This window comes from Cibotium barometz, chromosome 2 (genome assembly GCF_041138505.1).
Source record: "Cibotium barometz isolate CiBa-2024 chromosome 2, ASM4113850v1, whole genome shotgun sequence".
In the NCBI taxonomy this organism is placed as follows: domain Eukaryota; kingdom Viridiplantae; phylum Streptophyta; class Polypodiopsida; order Cyatheales; family Cibotiaceae; genus Cibotium; species Cibotium barometz.
This window is the reverse complement of record NC_141047.1, coordinates 24730678-24746738: the sequence shown is the minus strand read 5'-3', so window position 1 is coordinate 24746738 and position 16061 is coordinate 24730678. Positions and strand designations below refer to the sequence as shown.

The following is a 16061-nucleotide window of genomic DNA, read 5'->3' as shown; positions in this document are numbered from 1 at the left end:
CGTTCATCATTTGCTGGAAAGTGGCTGGAGCATTGGTTAACCCAAAAGGTAATACGAGAAACTCGTAATGGCTATACCTAGTCCGAAAGGCGGTTCTTTCGACATGCCTTTCATGAATACGTATCTGGTGATAGCCAGTACGTAAATCTATCTTCGTGAAATATTTCGCTCCTGCTAACCGGTCAATCAGGTCATCTGATCTAGGGAGAGGATAACGGTTCTTAATGGTCAGCTTGTTCAATCTTTTGTAATCTATACACATTCTCCAAGTATTGTCCTTCTTTCTCCTGAGCAACACAGGTGCACCCCAAGGTGATTTACTTGGACGGATCTGGCCCATCCTCAAATAATCTTCGAGTTGTTTAGCCAACTCATCTTCCTCGGCTTGGCTCATCCGATAAGGTGGAATACTGACAGGATGAGCACCAAGGATCAAGTCAATACGATGATCTACTGCCCGTTTAGGTGGTAAACCCGATGGCAATTCCTTAGGAAATACATCTTGAAACGAATCAAGTATCTTCTGTAATTCTTTGCTTTCAAACACACTTAATTCATTCACATCCATGGAAGGGATGAGAAAAGAAGAAAGTGAAATCAATACACAATGGAAAGCGGTATACAAAGAAGAATCCATTATATTTCCAAAATCAATTGTATTTACAAGAGGTCCCTGAGAGGGATGAATACAATCACCTAAAATACTATACTTGGTGTCCCTATGCTGAAAAGAAAAAATATGACTAGACCAATCTATCTGGACTTCAAGAGTCTTAAACCACTCAATCCCTAATAACAAGTCTACATTTTCCAGATGCATGACATAGCATTCCAGAGTGTCTTTGTAGTCCTGAATCTAGATTGGAAGCATCTCCACCTTGCGATCCCAAACTTGTCTTCCCGCAGGTAGACGTACCTCATAGGTATGGTCGCTGAGTGTCGTATCAAGACTCAATTTCTGCACAAGTTTGTAATTAACAAAGTTATGCGAACTGCCAGGGTCTAAAAGAATGTGAATTTTATGGCCATTCAGTTCTCCATAAACTCGGAGAAGATCATGCATGCCAAATACTTTAGAATTGAACAGACAATCAGAACAAGTACTAGGACGAGAAAGTACAGTAATTGACGTACCTGTCAAAGACAACTGGTTAGCTGCCTTTGGCTTGGGTCCTGCCTTTGAGCAAAGGGAGCTACCTTGGTAATTCGGAGACCCAAGACTTGCCTAGTGGCTTCAGGCATGATGTTAACACCAGAACCACCATTCATAATGGCCCCTGTAATTTGAGTTCCTCCCACGGAGACTGTCACCCTCGGGCTTCGGTGATCAACCACTCCTAGGCCAGTGAGCCATACCCTTGCTTTTTGCTGTCTGGGCCATCGCCCACTACTACTAGATGTGGCTTCACCCCTAGTTGCCTTCGAATCCATCCAATGCTAGACCAAGCCCAGCAGTTTCTCCCCTATTTCCTAGCTCAAACTAAGGAAGAGTGATTTTCACCTTTTCCCGTGCCAACACTTCCTCCCAACTTAAATTACTAACCTTGGGTTGGGTAGACCCATCACCCACCTTTGAAGATGTGGTGGTTGGGGAAATGACCAAGGTAGGCACCGCTTCATTCTCCATGGGTGGTGTTTGAATGAATTCCTCCACGACCTCCTTATAAGCTTGTTCCACAATGGATGGGTAAACTACACCATCAAGTACGCATGTGTCCTTTTTCTTCGCAGATAAAACAACGTCCTTCCTTCTTGAGCTTCAGAGCCCTAAGGAGTCGTTTCTTCTTCGCTGGTGTCGAACTTGAACTTTTCGAAGGTTAGTCCGAAGACTTTCCCTCTGACGTGTTAGCCATAGGTGCGGAGAACTTTCTTTTATGCTTGTTTCCCTGCTCGGTAACGGGTTTCGACTTGGAAGAGACCATCATATCGTCATAGATACGAGCTGAATGAATGGCCTCGTCCAAAGTTTTACATTTGTTATTTTTAACCTGTAATCAGTACGAGTCTGGTAAACCAGCTACGAAAAACCCCAACAGAGTAGTGGGATCCATCTTTGTAGCTTTCATCTGCAAGTCACGAAACTTCTGGAGGTAGACCTCATAAGTTAGGTGCTGTGAGGTCATGGTCAAAGCTGAAAACCGGGTAACAACATCGTAATCATCCTCTTTCTTGAGGAATTCTTTCTTAAAGATATCTTCAAATTGTGCCCAAGTCGTTGGCTTAGGGTTCAGTTCCTTCCACCAAAGCAAAGCTTTGCCGGACAGGAAACCTGCTGCTAATTGGATCTTCTTTCCATCATCATATGGATGAAACTAAAAGTGAACTTGCCACTTGTGTAGCCAAGTGTCCACGATCTCCTTGGTGCGCTGCTTTTGCTCGCCCTCGAACGGTTCCGGAGTAATGTTGGGGCCTAAAGCTGAAGCCAAGGTATCCATTCCCGAGAAAGTAGAGAGGGTAGTGGTCAATAGAGCAATGGAGTTCTGCAAAGCCTGCATCTAGGCTGCGATTTGTGCCTGACGTTCCGTCAAAGAAGCTTCGAGAGCTACTTTGAACTCTTGGAAATCTGATTTTGACACAAAATCGTCAAAAAGATCGGCATCGGTACCTTCCGTAGCCGGCAAGCCTTCGCGTTCCATGAGGGGCTCCAACTCTGATTCTTGGGTCGACATCATGAAGAGGGTACGTGGAGAGAAAATTCGATCTTTGCACAATGAAAGTGCGAGCGAACTTGAGAGCTTGAGAGCTTGAAAACTTGAGAACTTGAGAGATGTGTGGCAAGAAGCCCACTTCAGGGGGTTTATAAAGGTTTCCCAAAAGCTAAAAAATCTTGAAAAGCTAGGCTTAGCTTTTGCTTTAGCTTTTGTGTTTTTTTTTTCTTGAATATATATATATATATATATATGGATATATATATTCTCTTGTCTTAAAAAAGAAAAAACACCTTGGAAACCTTAGAGAGGAGAGAACTTTTAAACCTTTTTTTAAAAAAATTTTAAACTCCCCAAAAAAAACGAAAGCACTAAAAAAAACGTAATGCTTTACTTGCGTTTTTTTTTTTTTCGCTTCCCTCCTGGATTAGCCTGACGGTGAGCTGACGTCGCCATGCTGCCAGCTGCTTTCTTTCCGTCGCCTGCACGCCTGCCGTCGCCTGCTGACTAGTCGCCATCCTGCGCCTGCCACCCACGAGTGCCTGGGCGCCCGCCTGCTGTGCGTGGCCTGGGCGCCAACCTGCTGTACGTGGACTGGGCGTCGGCTGTGCGTGGCCTGGCCTGGCCGGTGCGCTAGGCTGCGTAGGCCTGGCTGCCTGGCTACGCAGGCCTGGCCGGCCTGGGGTGGCTGCGCAAGCCGCCTGGGGTGGCAGGCTTGGCCGCCCGACTGCCTACAGGCCTAGTCCGCCTGGTGACGCATCCGCCCGCCTGCTGCATACCTGCCTGCCTGCCACGTCAACAGAACCCCGCCAGCAACCCACTCACCAGCTCTTCTCTCGCTCTCTCTCTCATGCGCCAAAAAACAACGAAAAGCAAACATGCGTTGTTTTTTTTTTTGTTTCTCTCCCTGCAGGTCATGCGACTGCACCCACAACTCTCTCTCTTCTTTGCAAACCAATCAACCCTCCTAAACCTACCATCTCCCATCAACGTGGGTTTCTTTGATGAAGAAAAAACACATACCAAATCTGAAAACTGCAGTATGCACAGAAAAAACAGCAAGTTTTTTAACACATACCGTTCTTCGACCTCATCTTCTCTACCTACCGACTTGCTCGTTCACGAGGTATGCTCTGATACCACTCTCAAATCCCCACGGATCCCCTCGTGATCGATCTCGGTTACCATGACAGCCGTGGGCAAGCCCACAGTCTTGGCTGTCCCCACCGAGCCACGAGCTGAGCTAACTAGGTTGACGTACCGACCAATCTCCTCCTCGCGACGTCCCATACCGCCACGAAGCTGCCCTCGTGGGCCTCGAGATTGCTGCCGGCCTCGGCTGCATAAAGCAAGTGCACGTCTGCGCTAGATCCAGGCTCCAAGACCATAGAGCTCTCACAAACTCGCGAGACTCTCTATCATACAATAACTAACCTTGGCCACCCTTTTATAGGCTCTTGGCCGGTCATCGGGCGTCCACACTTGGCCGCCCGCCCGTCTATACTTGGGTGCCCTGAATCTGGATTGGAAGCATCTCCACCTTGCGATCCCAAACTTGTCTTCCCGCAGGTAGACGTACCTCATAGGTATGGCCATTGCGAGTTTGTGAGAGCTCTATGGTCTTGGAGCCTGGATCTAGTGCAGACGTGCACCTGCTTTATGCAGCCGAGGCCGGCAGCAATCTCGAGGCCCGCGAGGGCAGCTTCGTGGCGGTATGGGACGTCGCGAGGAGGAGATTGGTCGGTACGTCCATAGTTGCTATGAAACGCGTTTCAAACTTTAGCAGACCCGTTTGAAACGTTTCAAACGTCTGGGAGTTTGAAACGCGTTTCAAACTTGGCTTTTTATTTTTTAATGTTATTTAAGACGGGTCATATCAGTCGATTCAGTCGCTTTCCAGAGAGCAAAAAAAACACGCCGTGCATAGTACAGAGGAGAAAGTTGACTGTCCTTCCCCACGCTTGCCTTTGTTCGTGTGATTTCTCCGCCACCCGCCCCCTCGGGACCTGTGCACTGTGCTAGCAAGGTTGGTACTTGTCTGTTTTCATATTTTTGCTTGATTTTTGCACCAATTTCAAAACTTGAAATTTGGGCAACATTTTTCCAGGCTTCCAAAATGCCTCGTGCTAGAGATTCAATGTGGACTCATGTCATTCCCATGGGCAAGTATGGGGGTTCAGGCACTGAAAAATGGAAGTGCAAGTATTGTGATAAGGTCTCAGGTGGATCTGCAAACAGGATAAAGGCTCATTTTTCAGGTCTAAAAGGCAAAGGCATTGGTGCTTGTGATAAAGTGCCCCAGGATATCAAAGCCTCTCTTCTACAATGGAGGAGGGAGCAAGAAGCAGCCATGAAAGGATTTGGAAGCAGCCATGATGACATGCAGGAAGAGGAGGAGGATGTCACCAAAAGAGCTAGAGTGGGTGATGAACAAGAGATGCAGAGTCAAACGGCTGTAGGTTCTACCTCTGCTCCTTGTGCCCACAGGTCTTCCTTGCCCATTAGGCCTTCTTTGAAGAGTGCAAGCATTAAAGCTCGTTTTCAGAAAGCAGCAGTTGCGGCCACCCGTGAATTGACAAGGTTGTTTATTCAGTGTGCTTTTGTCATTTCACATTGTGCGCACTCCAAGATGGAAGCAGACCATGAGAGCCATTAGCCGCATTGGGTATGAGTGGGAGGGTCCCAAATATGACTCCTTACGCAAGAAGCACTTGAGAGATGAGAAAGATCTTGTACAGCTTGAGATGGAGCCTTTGAAGGCAACATGGCATAAATATGGATGCACCATATTATGTGATGGTTGGACAGATATGCGAAAAAGGAATGTTTATAACATTTTGGTGTCCTCCTGCAAGGGCGTAATGTTTATGCGTGCCATTGATGCTTCAGTTCCAGGGACGGTGGTGACAGGAGCCTTTATATGGCAACACATACGCCAGACAATGTTAGAGATTGGTGCTCAGCATGTGGTGCAGGTGATTACTGACAATGGCTCTAATTGTGTGTCCATGGGCAGAATGTTAGAGGATGAGTTCCCAGAGATAGTGTGGACTCCTTGTGCAGCACATAGTCTTGACCTCATGATAGAGGATGTTGCTAAAATCCCTTGGATTTCTGAGATCTTTGCTATAGCTCGGAGCATGGTGAGGTTTGTTACCAAGAGGCTAAAAGTCCTCTACATGTACCGTGCCCATAGTGATCTAGAGTTGCTCAAGCCCTCAAAGACCAGGTTTGCGTACATGTTCATTGTGATTGAGAGGCTAGTGAGAGTCCAGCAAGGGCTACTCCGCACAGTTGTGTCACGAGAGTGGATGGCATGGGAGGATCGAGAGCAGCACAAGGCAGTGGCATTTGTGCGTGCTGTGATGCGAGAGAGTTGGTGGGATGATGTCAAAGCACTTGTGAAGGCCACTCAGCCTCTTTACAGTGTCCTTCGCATCACAGACATGGAGGGCAGCACTCTTGGTCTCCTTTACGAGTTCATGGACCGTATTGGAGAAGCCCTGAATCGGTGCACCGTTCTATCAGCAGAGAGGAATGTAATATGCAATATGCATGTCTTTCCAGTTTTGTACTTATCGGGTTTATTTGGCTTTGGTTGTTGGTGAATCGTTATTCGTGACTTGGTCTATGAATAGGGTCCAGGACATCAGGGAGGTTTGGAACCGTAGATGGAATTGGTTTCATAGACCAATCCATCTATACTGCATCCTCTATGGCGTAATGAGGAGCAGTTCAACAACGAGGAGTTGGAAGAAGGGTGGCAACAGTACATCCAGAGGTGGACAGGAGGTGGACAGGAGGTGATATTAATCACTTGAGAAAATTGGAGGATGAGCTCTTGGTATATCGCAATGGGAGCCGTGTGTTTGGAAGACCCACCGCACTACTAAGAGAGACACAGCTACAGCCAGTCTCATGGTGGGAGAAATATGGGATTGGTACTCCATTACTGGTAAGTGTTTAGTATTCAAATGTTACATCAATAATAGTCATGAATCATGATGCAATGGGAGGTTAGTGCTTTATCATGACTACTTACAAAGTTTTATGTCCTTTCTATGACAGAAACGCCTTGCATTGCGAGTCCTCTCACAAGATTGCAGCTCTGGGCCTTGTGAGAGGAACTGGAGCACATGGGCTCTCTTCCACACAAAGAAGAGGAACAAATTGAGCAGTGCTCAATTAGAACGGTTGGTTTATTGTCATTGCAACCTCCGTCTAATTGAGCAACAAGGCAATCCAATCGAGCCGCGCCAAGTGAATGTCGACAAGATTGACATAGAGTTGGTGAAGGATGTACCGGATATTCCTCAGGAGGAGCGTGACATCTATGCTATGCTTTACGAGGAGTTGATGGCACCAGCTCGTATCACACGAGTGCATGCATCTAGAGATGGAGCTTCTACGAGTGCTACGGCTACAGAACCTGAGATTTATGGAGCTGAGGCAGAGTCTTCTTCCGGCACAGAGTCAGAGACATCAGAGGATGGAGATGACCATGAGGAGTCGTCGTCGTCTCCGTCTAAGGAGGATGACTCCGGAGTCCTGACTCTTGATTCTATTTTCTACTTTATTTTGTACTATGTACTGTGTGTCACATGTGACACGGATTGTGTTTGACTATTTACTATTGACTCTTGAGCTTACTTATGATGAGCATTTACCATTGAGACTCTATGTCATGTGATTTGTCTATTTAGTATTATCTATGATTGTTGATTCATGAATCATGATTGAAACCTGCAGGCTGCAGCCTGCAACCTTTGAAGTTAAAGTTTGGCATTTGAACTTTGTAGTTTGTACATATTCAGCATACACCATGGCTCATTTCTTTCTTGCATTGTTTTTATCTAGGATTGAAGTTTGAAACTTTGAGTTTGAAGTTTGAACATGGATGACTGCCTTGGCATATTTGGCATTTGCTATCCCATGGGCCATGGGCCCATTATGCATAGATGATAGTACATACTTATTACTAAATCCTGATACATCATACAAGCATGCATATATTCAACATATTATCATTTTATCAATGCTATCAATGATTCCATATATTCTGGCATATAAATATCATATATGGTATTGATTTTTCACATGCCAAGATGGGAAAGTTTGAAACGCGTTTCAAACTTCTGGGAAAGGTTTGAAACGTTTCCAAAACGTTTCAAACGCGTTTTTTGAAACGTGTCGCTACTATGGGTACGTCATCCTAGTTAGCTCAGCTCGTGGCTCGGTGGGGACAGCCAAGACTGTGGGCTTGCCCACGGCTGTCATGGTTGGGAGGTGAGTCAGGCCTGCACCCCCTTGCTTGTTTGTTTGTTCGTTTGTTTGCAGGATTCGAGTTTCGAACCGAGATCGATCACGAGGGGATCCGTGGGGATTTGACATGCTCCAAGTACGCAAGAGAGACGTGTGGTGTTGCAGTGGGAGTCTCCTCCCAATCAATCCAAATGTCCACACAAGGTTTGGATAATGTCCATCCAAATGCAGCTGTAGTCTCTATTGGAGGGGTGAGAATACCCTACCCTTGATAGCCTCGCTGCAGCGCACACGCCAAATGCACCAGGCCGCAATGCTGTTGATAATCTCCCACTTCTCATCAGGGTGGGTGTCAGGGATCCAAGGGGACACCAAGCCATTGAAGCTGTGAGCAATGATCCTGAAATGTGTACGCTGAAGGGCAATGCCATCACCATCCTCCTCATAAAGGAGGGCTGGACAAACCTCCATGGTCCATGTGATGGCTCCCCAAGTGACGGCCTGGGCAGTCCCTAGATTTGTTGTGATTCGTGAAGAGTCCGACGCATTATATGAGCAGGTTTTTGGGCCAGTCAGATGCCCAGGAGGTATGTCCGAGACTATTGCTAGCACCATTGGAGTGAAGCAAGGATGCCCACTTTCCCCCACGCTATTTGGGTTATACATTGATGAGGTGGCTGACTTCATTACACGGGGAGGCGGAGATGGAGTTGATCTAGCAGGTACCTCAGTACATATTATGCTTTATGCTGATGATATTGTATTAGTGTCTGAGTCTCCAGGAGGTCTACAGCAGCATCTACATGCACTCCATGATTTCTGCACACAGAGGGGTCTTACTGTGAACCTTGGGAAAACCAAGGTTATGGTCTTTCATACATCGAGACAGGGCAGGAGTCAGCTGACATTCACTCTCGCAAGACGCCATGTGGAGGTGGTGACATCATACATGTACCTAGGGGTTACCTTCTCTGCAGCAGCCACGCACTTCACCATGGGTTCAGCAGCCAGAGCCAAATTGACACGGGGATAGAGAGACAGTGCCACCAGGCGCATTTTCAGGAACCCCGGACGAAAGGGTGGCTATTTGACAGATTAGAGTGAGAGGAACAAAGTATTGAGACAGGACCGCAGCTCTATACACGAGAGACATGGATATCACCTACACAGCCTCTTCCACCGAAGATGCTATACTACAGAGATCACTTCATGAGTATCACTGATGATGGATTTATAGAGAGGCCTAGATACATGGAGGGCTTTTTACCACACGGCTCCCGAGTAGCTATTGGTCAGCTTAGAGTCTCATCACATCGATTGGAGATCGAGACTGGCAGAGCAGCACGGATCCCCCGAGAGGAGAGGGTATGCAAATTGTGCAGAGAGGAGGTGGAGAGTGGGGAGCATTATGTATGCAGATGCAGAGCATATACAGCCATCAGAGAGAGATATCCCATTTTATTCAGAGAGCCACATTCCCTATGCCAGATCTTTGAGGCAGCAGACCAGCGCATACTAGGGAGATTCATTCTAGACATACAGCGTCACAGAGAGACATCATTACAGGCTCAGACAGCTCCAGAGGGGGGACGACAGACACAGATTACTACATTTTTTCAGAGATCCACCCCACTCCCAGCCCCTACACAGCAGGGAATTACTCTCCAGAGAGCAGAGACACTCAAAGCCCGCAGGAGACAGAGGACACCTGGCTTTCGGACACCACGCCTATACCAGAGAGAGATGACAGAGATCAGAGCTCAATTTCACAGAGAGGGTGCGGAGCGACTGGCTCGCTTCAGAGCAGACCCAGGCATGTTATTCAGGGAGCTGTGGACACCCCCTTCATTGATGTATACCATTCTATACCCCCAGTATGGTACAGGATGGAGCTAGCTAGGTTGCATATCATGATTGTATACTCCATGCATATAGCTTTGCATTCTCCTAGTAGTAGAGCTCCATCACCTCCCCCACTCATTGTACTTATTGCACACCCAAATTCAGCTTTTTTAGTTCAGTACTTTTTCATTTTGTTGGGATGACAGAGGATACCCCACACAGGTACACTAATTTGTCTCATAGGCCGAGTTCGGTCTTTTGGAAGACGTTAATAAAATCTTTCTTTCTTTCTTTCTATCTTTTGGAAGGGGCGGAGGACTGCAGGCGGTCACAGAGGCGCAGGGCTGAACAACACAATTGACTCTATCTCTCTTGGAAGGAGGCAAGCTGAAGGAGGCGCCGAGGGGCTAACAGCCCAAAGACCTTTCTCTCTCTCTCTCTCTCTCTCTCTCATCGTGGATTGCAGGCTCTGTTTACGAGATTGGGATACAGAGGATCAAGCTAAGATGCACACGATGATGTTCTTGGAAGAGATGTGTTGTTACTCTTCGTCATGGACTTATGTGTACTCAGGGATTGCTTGACATGTCCTCTATCTTTCTCTCTCTGGGTTTTGGCAACCATGCTTGGATGGTATATTTATCATGGAAACAAGACATTGGTTTTCGAGAAGAAACAAGACTCTGGTTTCGAGGAAACAGGCCTATGGTTTATGGGATACAGGTCTTTGGTTTATCGAATACAGGTCCTTGGTTTCATGTGGAAAGCATGCCTTTGGATTCATGTGAACAGGTTGTAGTTTTCTCGAGGTTACATGCAAGCTGTGACTATAGGGAAGGACACATGGTTTGGTACAGCCCTACTGCTGTTTGGGAAAGGGTTTGAGAAATCCATGGTAAATATGGAGAAGACCTTTTCAAGCAGGAAGATGTTGTGTGCCTTCTCTATGGAATGCTTTGCTGTAATAACGAAAATTCTTATTTGGAAGTCCTGGGTGAAGCTATAAAGGATAGGATTCTACAAGTTGTACTTTGTACTCAAATTTTGATCAAGTAAAGAAATACCGCAAGGGGCGCCACTGTGTTTTGGGGCCAATCGGTTTCCTTGTACTATTTGCAGGAGCACTCTAGCTCCCCCTGTTTGTTTTCTTTTCCAGGTCCCCATGGGTGATGAAGTGTTTTGTGTGCGAGTGTTTGTTTCACCGCCCGTCAGATTTCTGAAAGCCGGTTTCAAACACATCCAAAGGCCACATGACTTGTGCAATTTGATCTTCGCTCCTAAGGCAAGGCAGAACACCTCAGTCCCTGCTGCAAAACCGTCGCAAGTTCCCCTCATCGGCAAACTCTGAATCCAAGAGCTCCTCCAACGTCCGAATAGGCAACCAAAGGCCCTCGAGACCTGTATCCTGTGTGCCCAGAAAGTTGCTCACGGCTTCCACCACAAACAATGAGATAAAAGGGGCTTAGCGGCAGCCCTCGCGCTGGAGACGGGAAAGCACTCTCCCCTGTCGCATGAATAGGTACCTCACTGTGTGTGGAGTAAAGGGCTAAGACCCCCCGACCAAGAGGCTGAAAATCCCATCCTGAGCATGGTACCCTCAAGAAAAGCCCAGTCCACCCTTTCATAGGCTTTCTTGAAATCCACTCGAAGCCACCAAGTCCTCTTGGCGAATCCTGGCTGACGATGTCGCCTCCCAGAAGGTGAAGAAGTTAACCAGGATGCAACTATAATGGATGAAACCAGTTTGTGTACCATGGATGAAGTCTGGGAGGTATGGCTGGAGTCGTCTGCTGATGGCTTTGGTGAGGATTTTGTAGCAGAATCAGAAAGAGTGATGGATCTCCACTAGCGCACCCCCAGTCAGTTCCCCCCCTCCTTGCGGATGAGATGGATCAACCACTCCGAATGCCGCTCAGGCATGACTCCAGCCGCCATGATCTTATTGAAGGCAAACCTTCATGTGAGAACTTAGTGCCGCAGGAAGAGGGAAACCGGAAGGCCATCCATGCTTGGACACTCCCCTCTCTAGGAAGAGCCTAAAGTGCTTCCCCCAACTCATCGATGGAGAGGGGAGAATCGAAGAAAGTACTCACAACTGCCAGAAGGACCACCCACGTGTGCTGCCGGACTCTCTATCACACCAAGGGAAGTCAGGGACGACAGTGAGGAGTTGTAGAAGTCTCAAGTAGTGGCCTAAACCTGAAATTCTGGTTCCTGAGCAGATTCTGGCCCATAAAGACAGAAAAGTGAAAGGACAAGTTGCAAGAACATACTTGGTGAAATTCAGAAATTATTCACCAATGGATGCTAAATGGATGGATGAGGTTGAACTGGCTGATTCACCTCAGTTGATGCAACTTTACAAGGAAGCCTTCCTGTTAGAACCTGCAGTGGTTTAATATGCTTTTTGAAGCTGAATTCTAAATGACCTGTACATTTGTATTATATGTTTGGCAATGTACAGTTTTGACATTTGTTGTGAATGACTTAATCAATGAATGAACTTTCAATGCTTTGAAGTTGTATCTGTTACGCTTCAAATGAATGATTTACATGTTGTGACACTAATAGTACAAGATATATGCTATCGCCCTTGTGTTGCATCCGGAAACATGTATTTGAAAGGCTTGAACCTACGATGGCACAAATGGTAGTGGGGAATTCCTATCATCGCCCCGTGTCATCCGTTGGCAGGAGATACATGCGATGACACTAATCACCTGGGAATCTTGTGATCGTCCTGTGTCATCCGTTTGCATGTGCACTTGCAATCGAGGTCGCTTGCTTCTTTCAAGAGGGGGGTATGTCACCAGGAGGTGAAACTTTTTGCAGTTGTTTTCCTTATTTACATTTCTTTATAAATATATACTTTTCTTTTCTTTCTCTTTGGTTGCTGTTGTTTTCCCCCGGGATCTCTTGGAAGGGCTTGGGCCATTGCAATGTCAGAATAGGTCAGCCACTGGGACTTTGGACCAGTGGTTGGCTAAGCCTGAGAACTACACTGAAAGATGAATGACAGTGTCCAGGACATGGCCACTGAATGAGGGCATAGGCCGGTTTACACTAGTAAGTGGCCGCCACCGAAATGTGAATGTATCTTGAATTCTAAGCAAATTCTGAAGTGACCATAGTGGTCAAAGATGGTCAGGAGACCAGAAGGAATGCAGATGACATCATCCCTAAAATCTAGGAAACTGCTATTTTGGGCAGTGTCGAAATTGAAAAGTGTTCGCGTCAGTTTATGCGGAATGTCAAGGGGACCAAAAGCTAACAAAGAACTGTTGTGAGAATGTGAACCAGTCAGGAGATTTTTAGCTTAGAAGATTGCATGTGGAAAAGACTTAAAAATGTGCCAAGTGTCAAATTTATGTGCATTTTCCACATTGAGAAGAGGGAAGCGTGGGAATTTGGGCTGAATGAGGCTCATTTGCAGCCATTATGGTGGATTGTTGCAGGAAAAGAGCTATTGTGGTGCACTCCCTTGCCCTACAACTCATGTATTGAGGGTTGAGCTTGCTCCCCACAGCCTCTCTCTCTCTCTTTCTCTCTCTTGCAAACTATGGTAATGCTCTCATCAGATAAAATCAGGTACAGTTGTGTGAATTTCATGCTTATATGCAAAGGCTAGTTGCCTCCTTGAACAGGAACCGGTGTAGTTAGTTCCTACACCAAAGCAGGGACGGAAGAGTAATAACCTCTTCAATACAATGCTGTTTCAGCACTGCTTAGGTGCTGTTTTTGGGCTGTTATGTTGCCCGGTTGATGCCAAAATGCAGTAGGACTTTGCTAAAGTCCTCCAAGACAGTACAAGAGTTATTTTGGGCTGAAAACAGGTCTGTGCAGAAAATTACAGCAAGCTGAATTGTGTTTTGGACTCCATTGGGTAGTCTAATGCCTATGGAAGTGAGCCTGTCAGTTGGGACTCATTCTAAGATGTTATGGAACAGTTTTAGTGCAGTTATGCTGGCAAATTTCTCCCAGAATTTGTAAAACTCAGCTGATGCAAGTAGAGTGCTTTGTTGCACTCGTGCTTTGTATTTTACAAACTTTTTAACAATAAAGAAATACCGCAAGGGGCGCCGGACTTCGGGGCCAATGTGTTTTTGAGCGAGGGAGCGAGGATTCTGTGATTGTGTGTCTGAATAAGTCCAGGTTAATTGTGAATGAATTACCACTTTATGTGTCCATAGACCGGTTTTAGTAGCACCTCCACTCCCTTGATACAGACAGGCTTAGATGACATCTAGAGGTCGCTTGGTGCAGTTTTTATCTCACCCAAAGGTACTGAGGCTGACAGTACATCTGTTTATGGGACTTCTATGATATATGTGTACTAGTCACATGGGATTTTGTAGATATGTATGGTTCACAGTGGTATACAACTTGGACTATTACTACGCCATTGTTTTGCAGTGAATGATCTTGATACATGTGCATGGCTTAGAGAGATTGGGACGCTGATCTTGCCATATTGTATATTTCACTTTGGATATTTTGCTGTATCACCAGAATGCAATCGAGGACGCTTGCCATTTTTCAAGAGGGGGGTATGTCATGGCCCTGTGAAAATGGAACAGCACAAGTGTGGGCATGGTGGTTGCTAAGTCAAAATATTGAATGATTCACATGGGGGGTGCCCGAACAGAGATAATGATGTGTGGACATCCCTAGGTGTGAAGGGGGGAACTAGAACATTAAAATTTTAATGTTTTATTGAAGGTTGCCCCTAGGCCTTAGTGGCCCCTAGGGAACTTTAATATTTATTAAAGTTGGGGCCCTAGGATTAATATGGGGAGGGGGAAACTCCACTTTTGGAGTGCATGCCTCTCTCCCTTCTCTCTCTCTCTCTCTTCTTTTTGGAAAACGTGAAGCATACGTGCAAGAAGGAAGCGTGGAAAGCAAGAGGGAAGAAGTCGACTGCTGAAGAGTGTGTGCTGCTGCTGTTTTTCTGTGCAAATCCAGTCGTACAGTCCACGTGTGCAGTCCGTACAGCCCTGTACGATTGCAAGTACAGTACGACTGTTGTATTCTGCTGCAGTTTCCTCTGTGGGTACAGGCGGCATTGACAGCCTGAGGAGGTACAGAAGCTGTGGGCTCTGACAGAGGCCGTACAGCAGGTACAGTCACCTGTACGACTGCTGACAGGTGGCCGTATAGCAGGTACAGAACTGTACCTTCATGTACAGTCGGGTACAGCAGGAGCAGGCGCATCATTGCAGCTACAGGCGGCGTACTTTCTGGTACAGACTGAGCCGTACAGCTGCAAACGGCGCTCTCCTTGGTACAGGCGGAGTATATCGTGGTACAGCCGGTGCAGCATCAAAGGGCTGCAGGCACAGCATTGAAGTGGATGCAGAGAGGAAGGTACAGACAAGTACACTCACACGTGTGAAGCAGGGTTGTTGAAACAAGTGCCTGCAAGTACAGATTGGTACCGTTACTTCCTCCGGTGCAGATCCACGAGCTGATTTTGGTAAGCTCCGCATCTGTTCATCTATCTCTCTTTCTATTGCCTTATGTCTGTTGCAGATTTGAGCTATCTGGCCCCTTGTGAGAGGAGGGGTATGGCAGATTGAAAAGGGTGGAGACAGAGGTTGAACAATGAATGTATGTATGAGCTGAGATGTTGAATCATGTGCTTGAGATATGCCAGATGTATGCTCATGGCTGCCCTGCTTAATGGTCTTGGCTGATCAGAGGGAGGCACAGAGTGTTGCTTTGAGACACAAATCTGTGTGTGTGAATCCTCTGTGCTAAGAGGTATTGTGGGCTGTCAGATTGGACATACAGGTGTAATCTCTTGGCTCATTTTGTTGTACTCAGCCCTTCATACTTTTGAAATTGAATAAAGAAATACCGCAAGGGGCGCCAAGCTTTGGGGCCAACAGGTGTCGCTTTGTTTTCAGATTTCGGCGCTCTAGCTCCAATCTATTCTGTTTTCATATCTAGACTACAAGTGGACAGGTGACTGCTAGTCCACCACACTTTGGTTCATACCAGAGGCCGGTTTCACTGAGCATGAAAACAATTCACAAATGCTATACGTGGCCACAAGTAGCCCAGCTACAAAAGCTAGCAATATGGTGCCCAGCACCCCTCACCAAGATTGCCCAACAATCCCGAAGAGAATGAAAGCCCAACTTTCTGCAAATGTAGCTTAGCTTCAATAAGATCAACCACCCAGTGGCTGAAAATCAGCCTCAGGAAAAAGCCCAGCACTTCCCAAGGGTTCTCCCATGTAGAAGTAGTACCAACTGGAACCAAAATGATTCTTCCACAGCATCAATCTTTGGGAAAAGTCTTCTTCTT

The 16061-nt window shown here is 46.6% G+C and overlaps 2 protein-coding genes across 2 annotated transcripts in view; one reads left to right on the top strand and one right to left on the bottom strand.

The window, feature by feature from the left end:
• The window catches only part of SBI1 (Leucine carboxyl methyltransferase), a 125545-nt gene that overhangs the window by 98697 nt on the left and 10787 nt on the right, over window positions 1-16061 (bottom strand). The gene's annotated exons all lie outside the window — the stretch shown is intronic.
• Window positions 5393-7286, top strand: LOC147640848 (uncharacterized). The gene is made up of 3 exons (XM_086807896.1): window positions 5393-6230; window positions 6383-6603; window positions 6717-7286. Exons 1-3 carry the CDS (start codon window positions 5393-5395, stop codon window positions 7269-7271), a joined length of 1614 nt encoding a protein of 537 aa, XP_086664022.1. The 3' UTR covers window positions 7272-7286.

Bases quoted from the DNA above. Each gene is read 5' to 3' on its own strand.
- LOC147640848 (XM_086807896.1), top strand. From the start codon at position 5,393: ATGGAGCCTTTGAAGGCAACATGGCATAAATATGGATGCACCATATTA. The intron at 6,231-6,382 runs GTTTATTTGGCT...AATGAGGAGCAG, and splicing joins TCCAGTTTTGTACTTATCGG to TTCAACAACGAGGAGTTGGA. The intron at 6,604-6,716 runs GTAAGTGTTTAG...TTTCTATGACAG, and splicing joins GGATTGGTACTCCATTACTG to AAACGCCTTGCATTGCGAGT.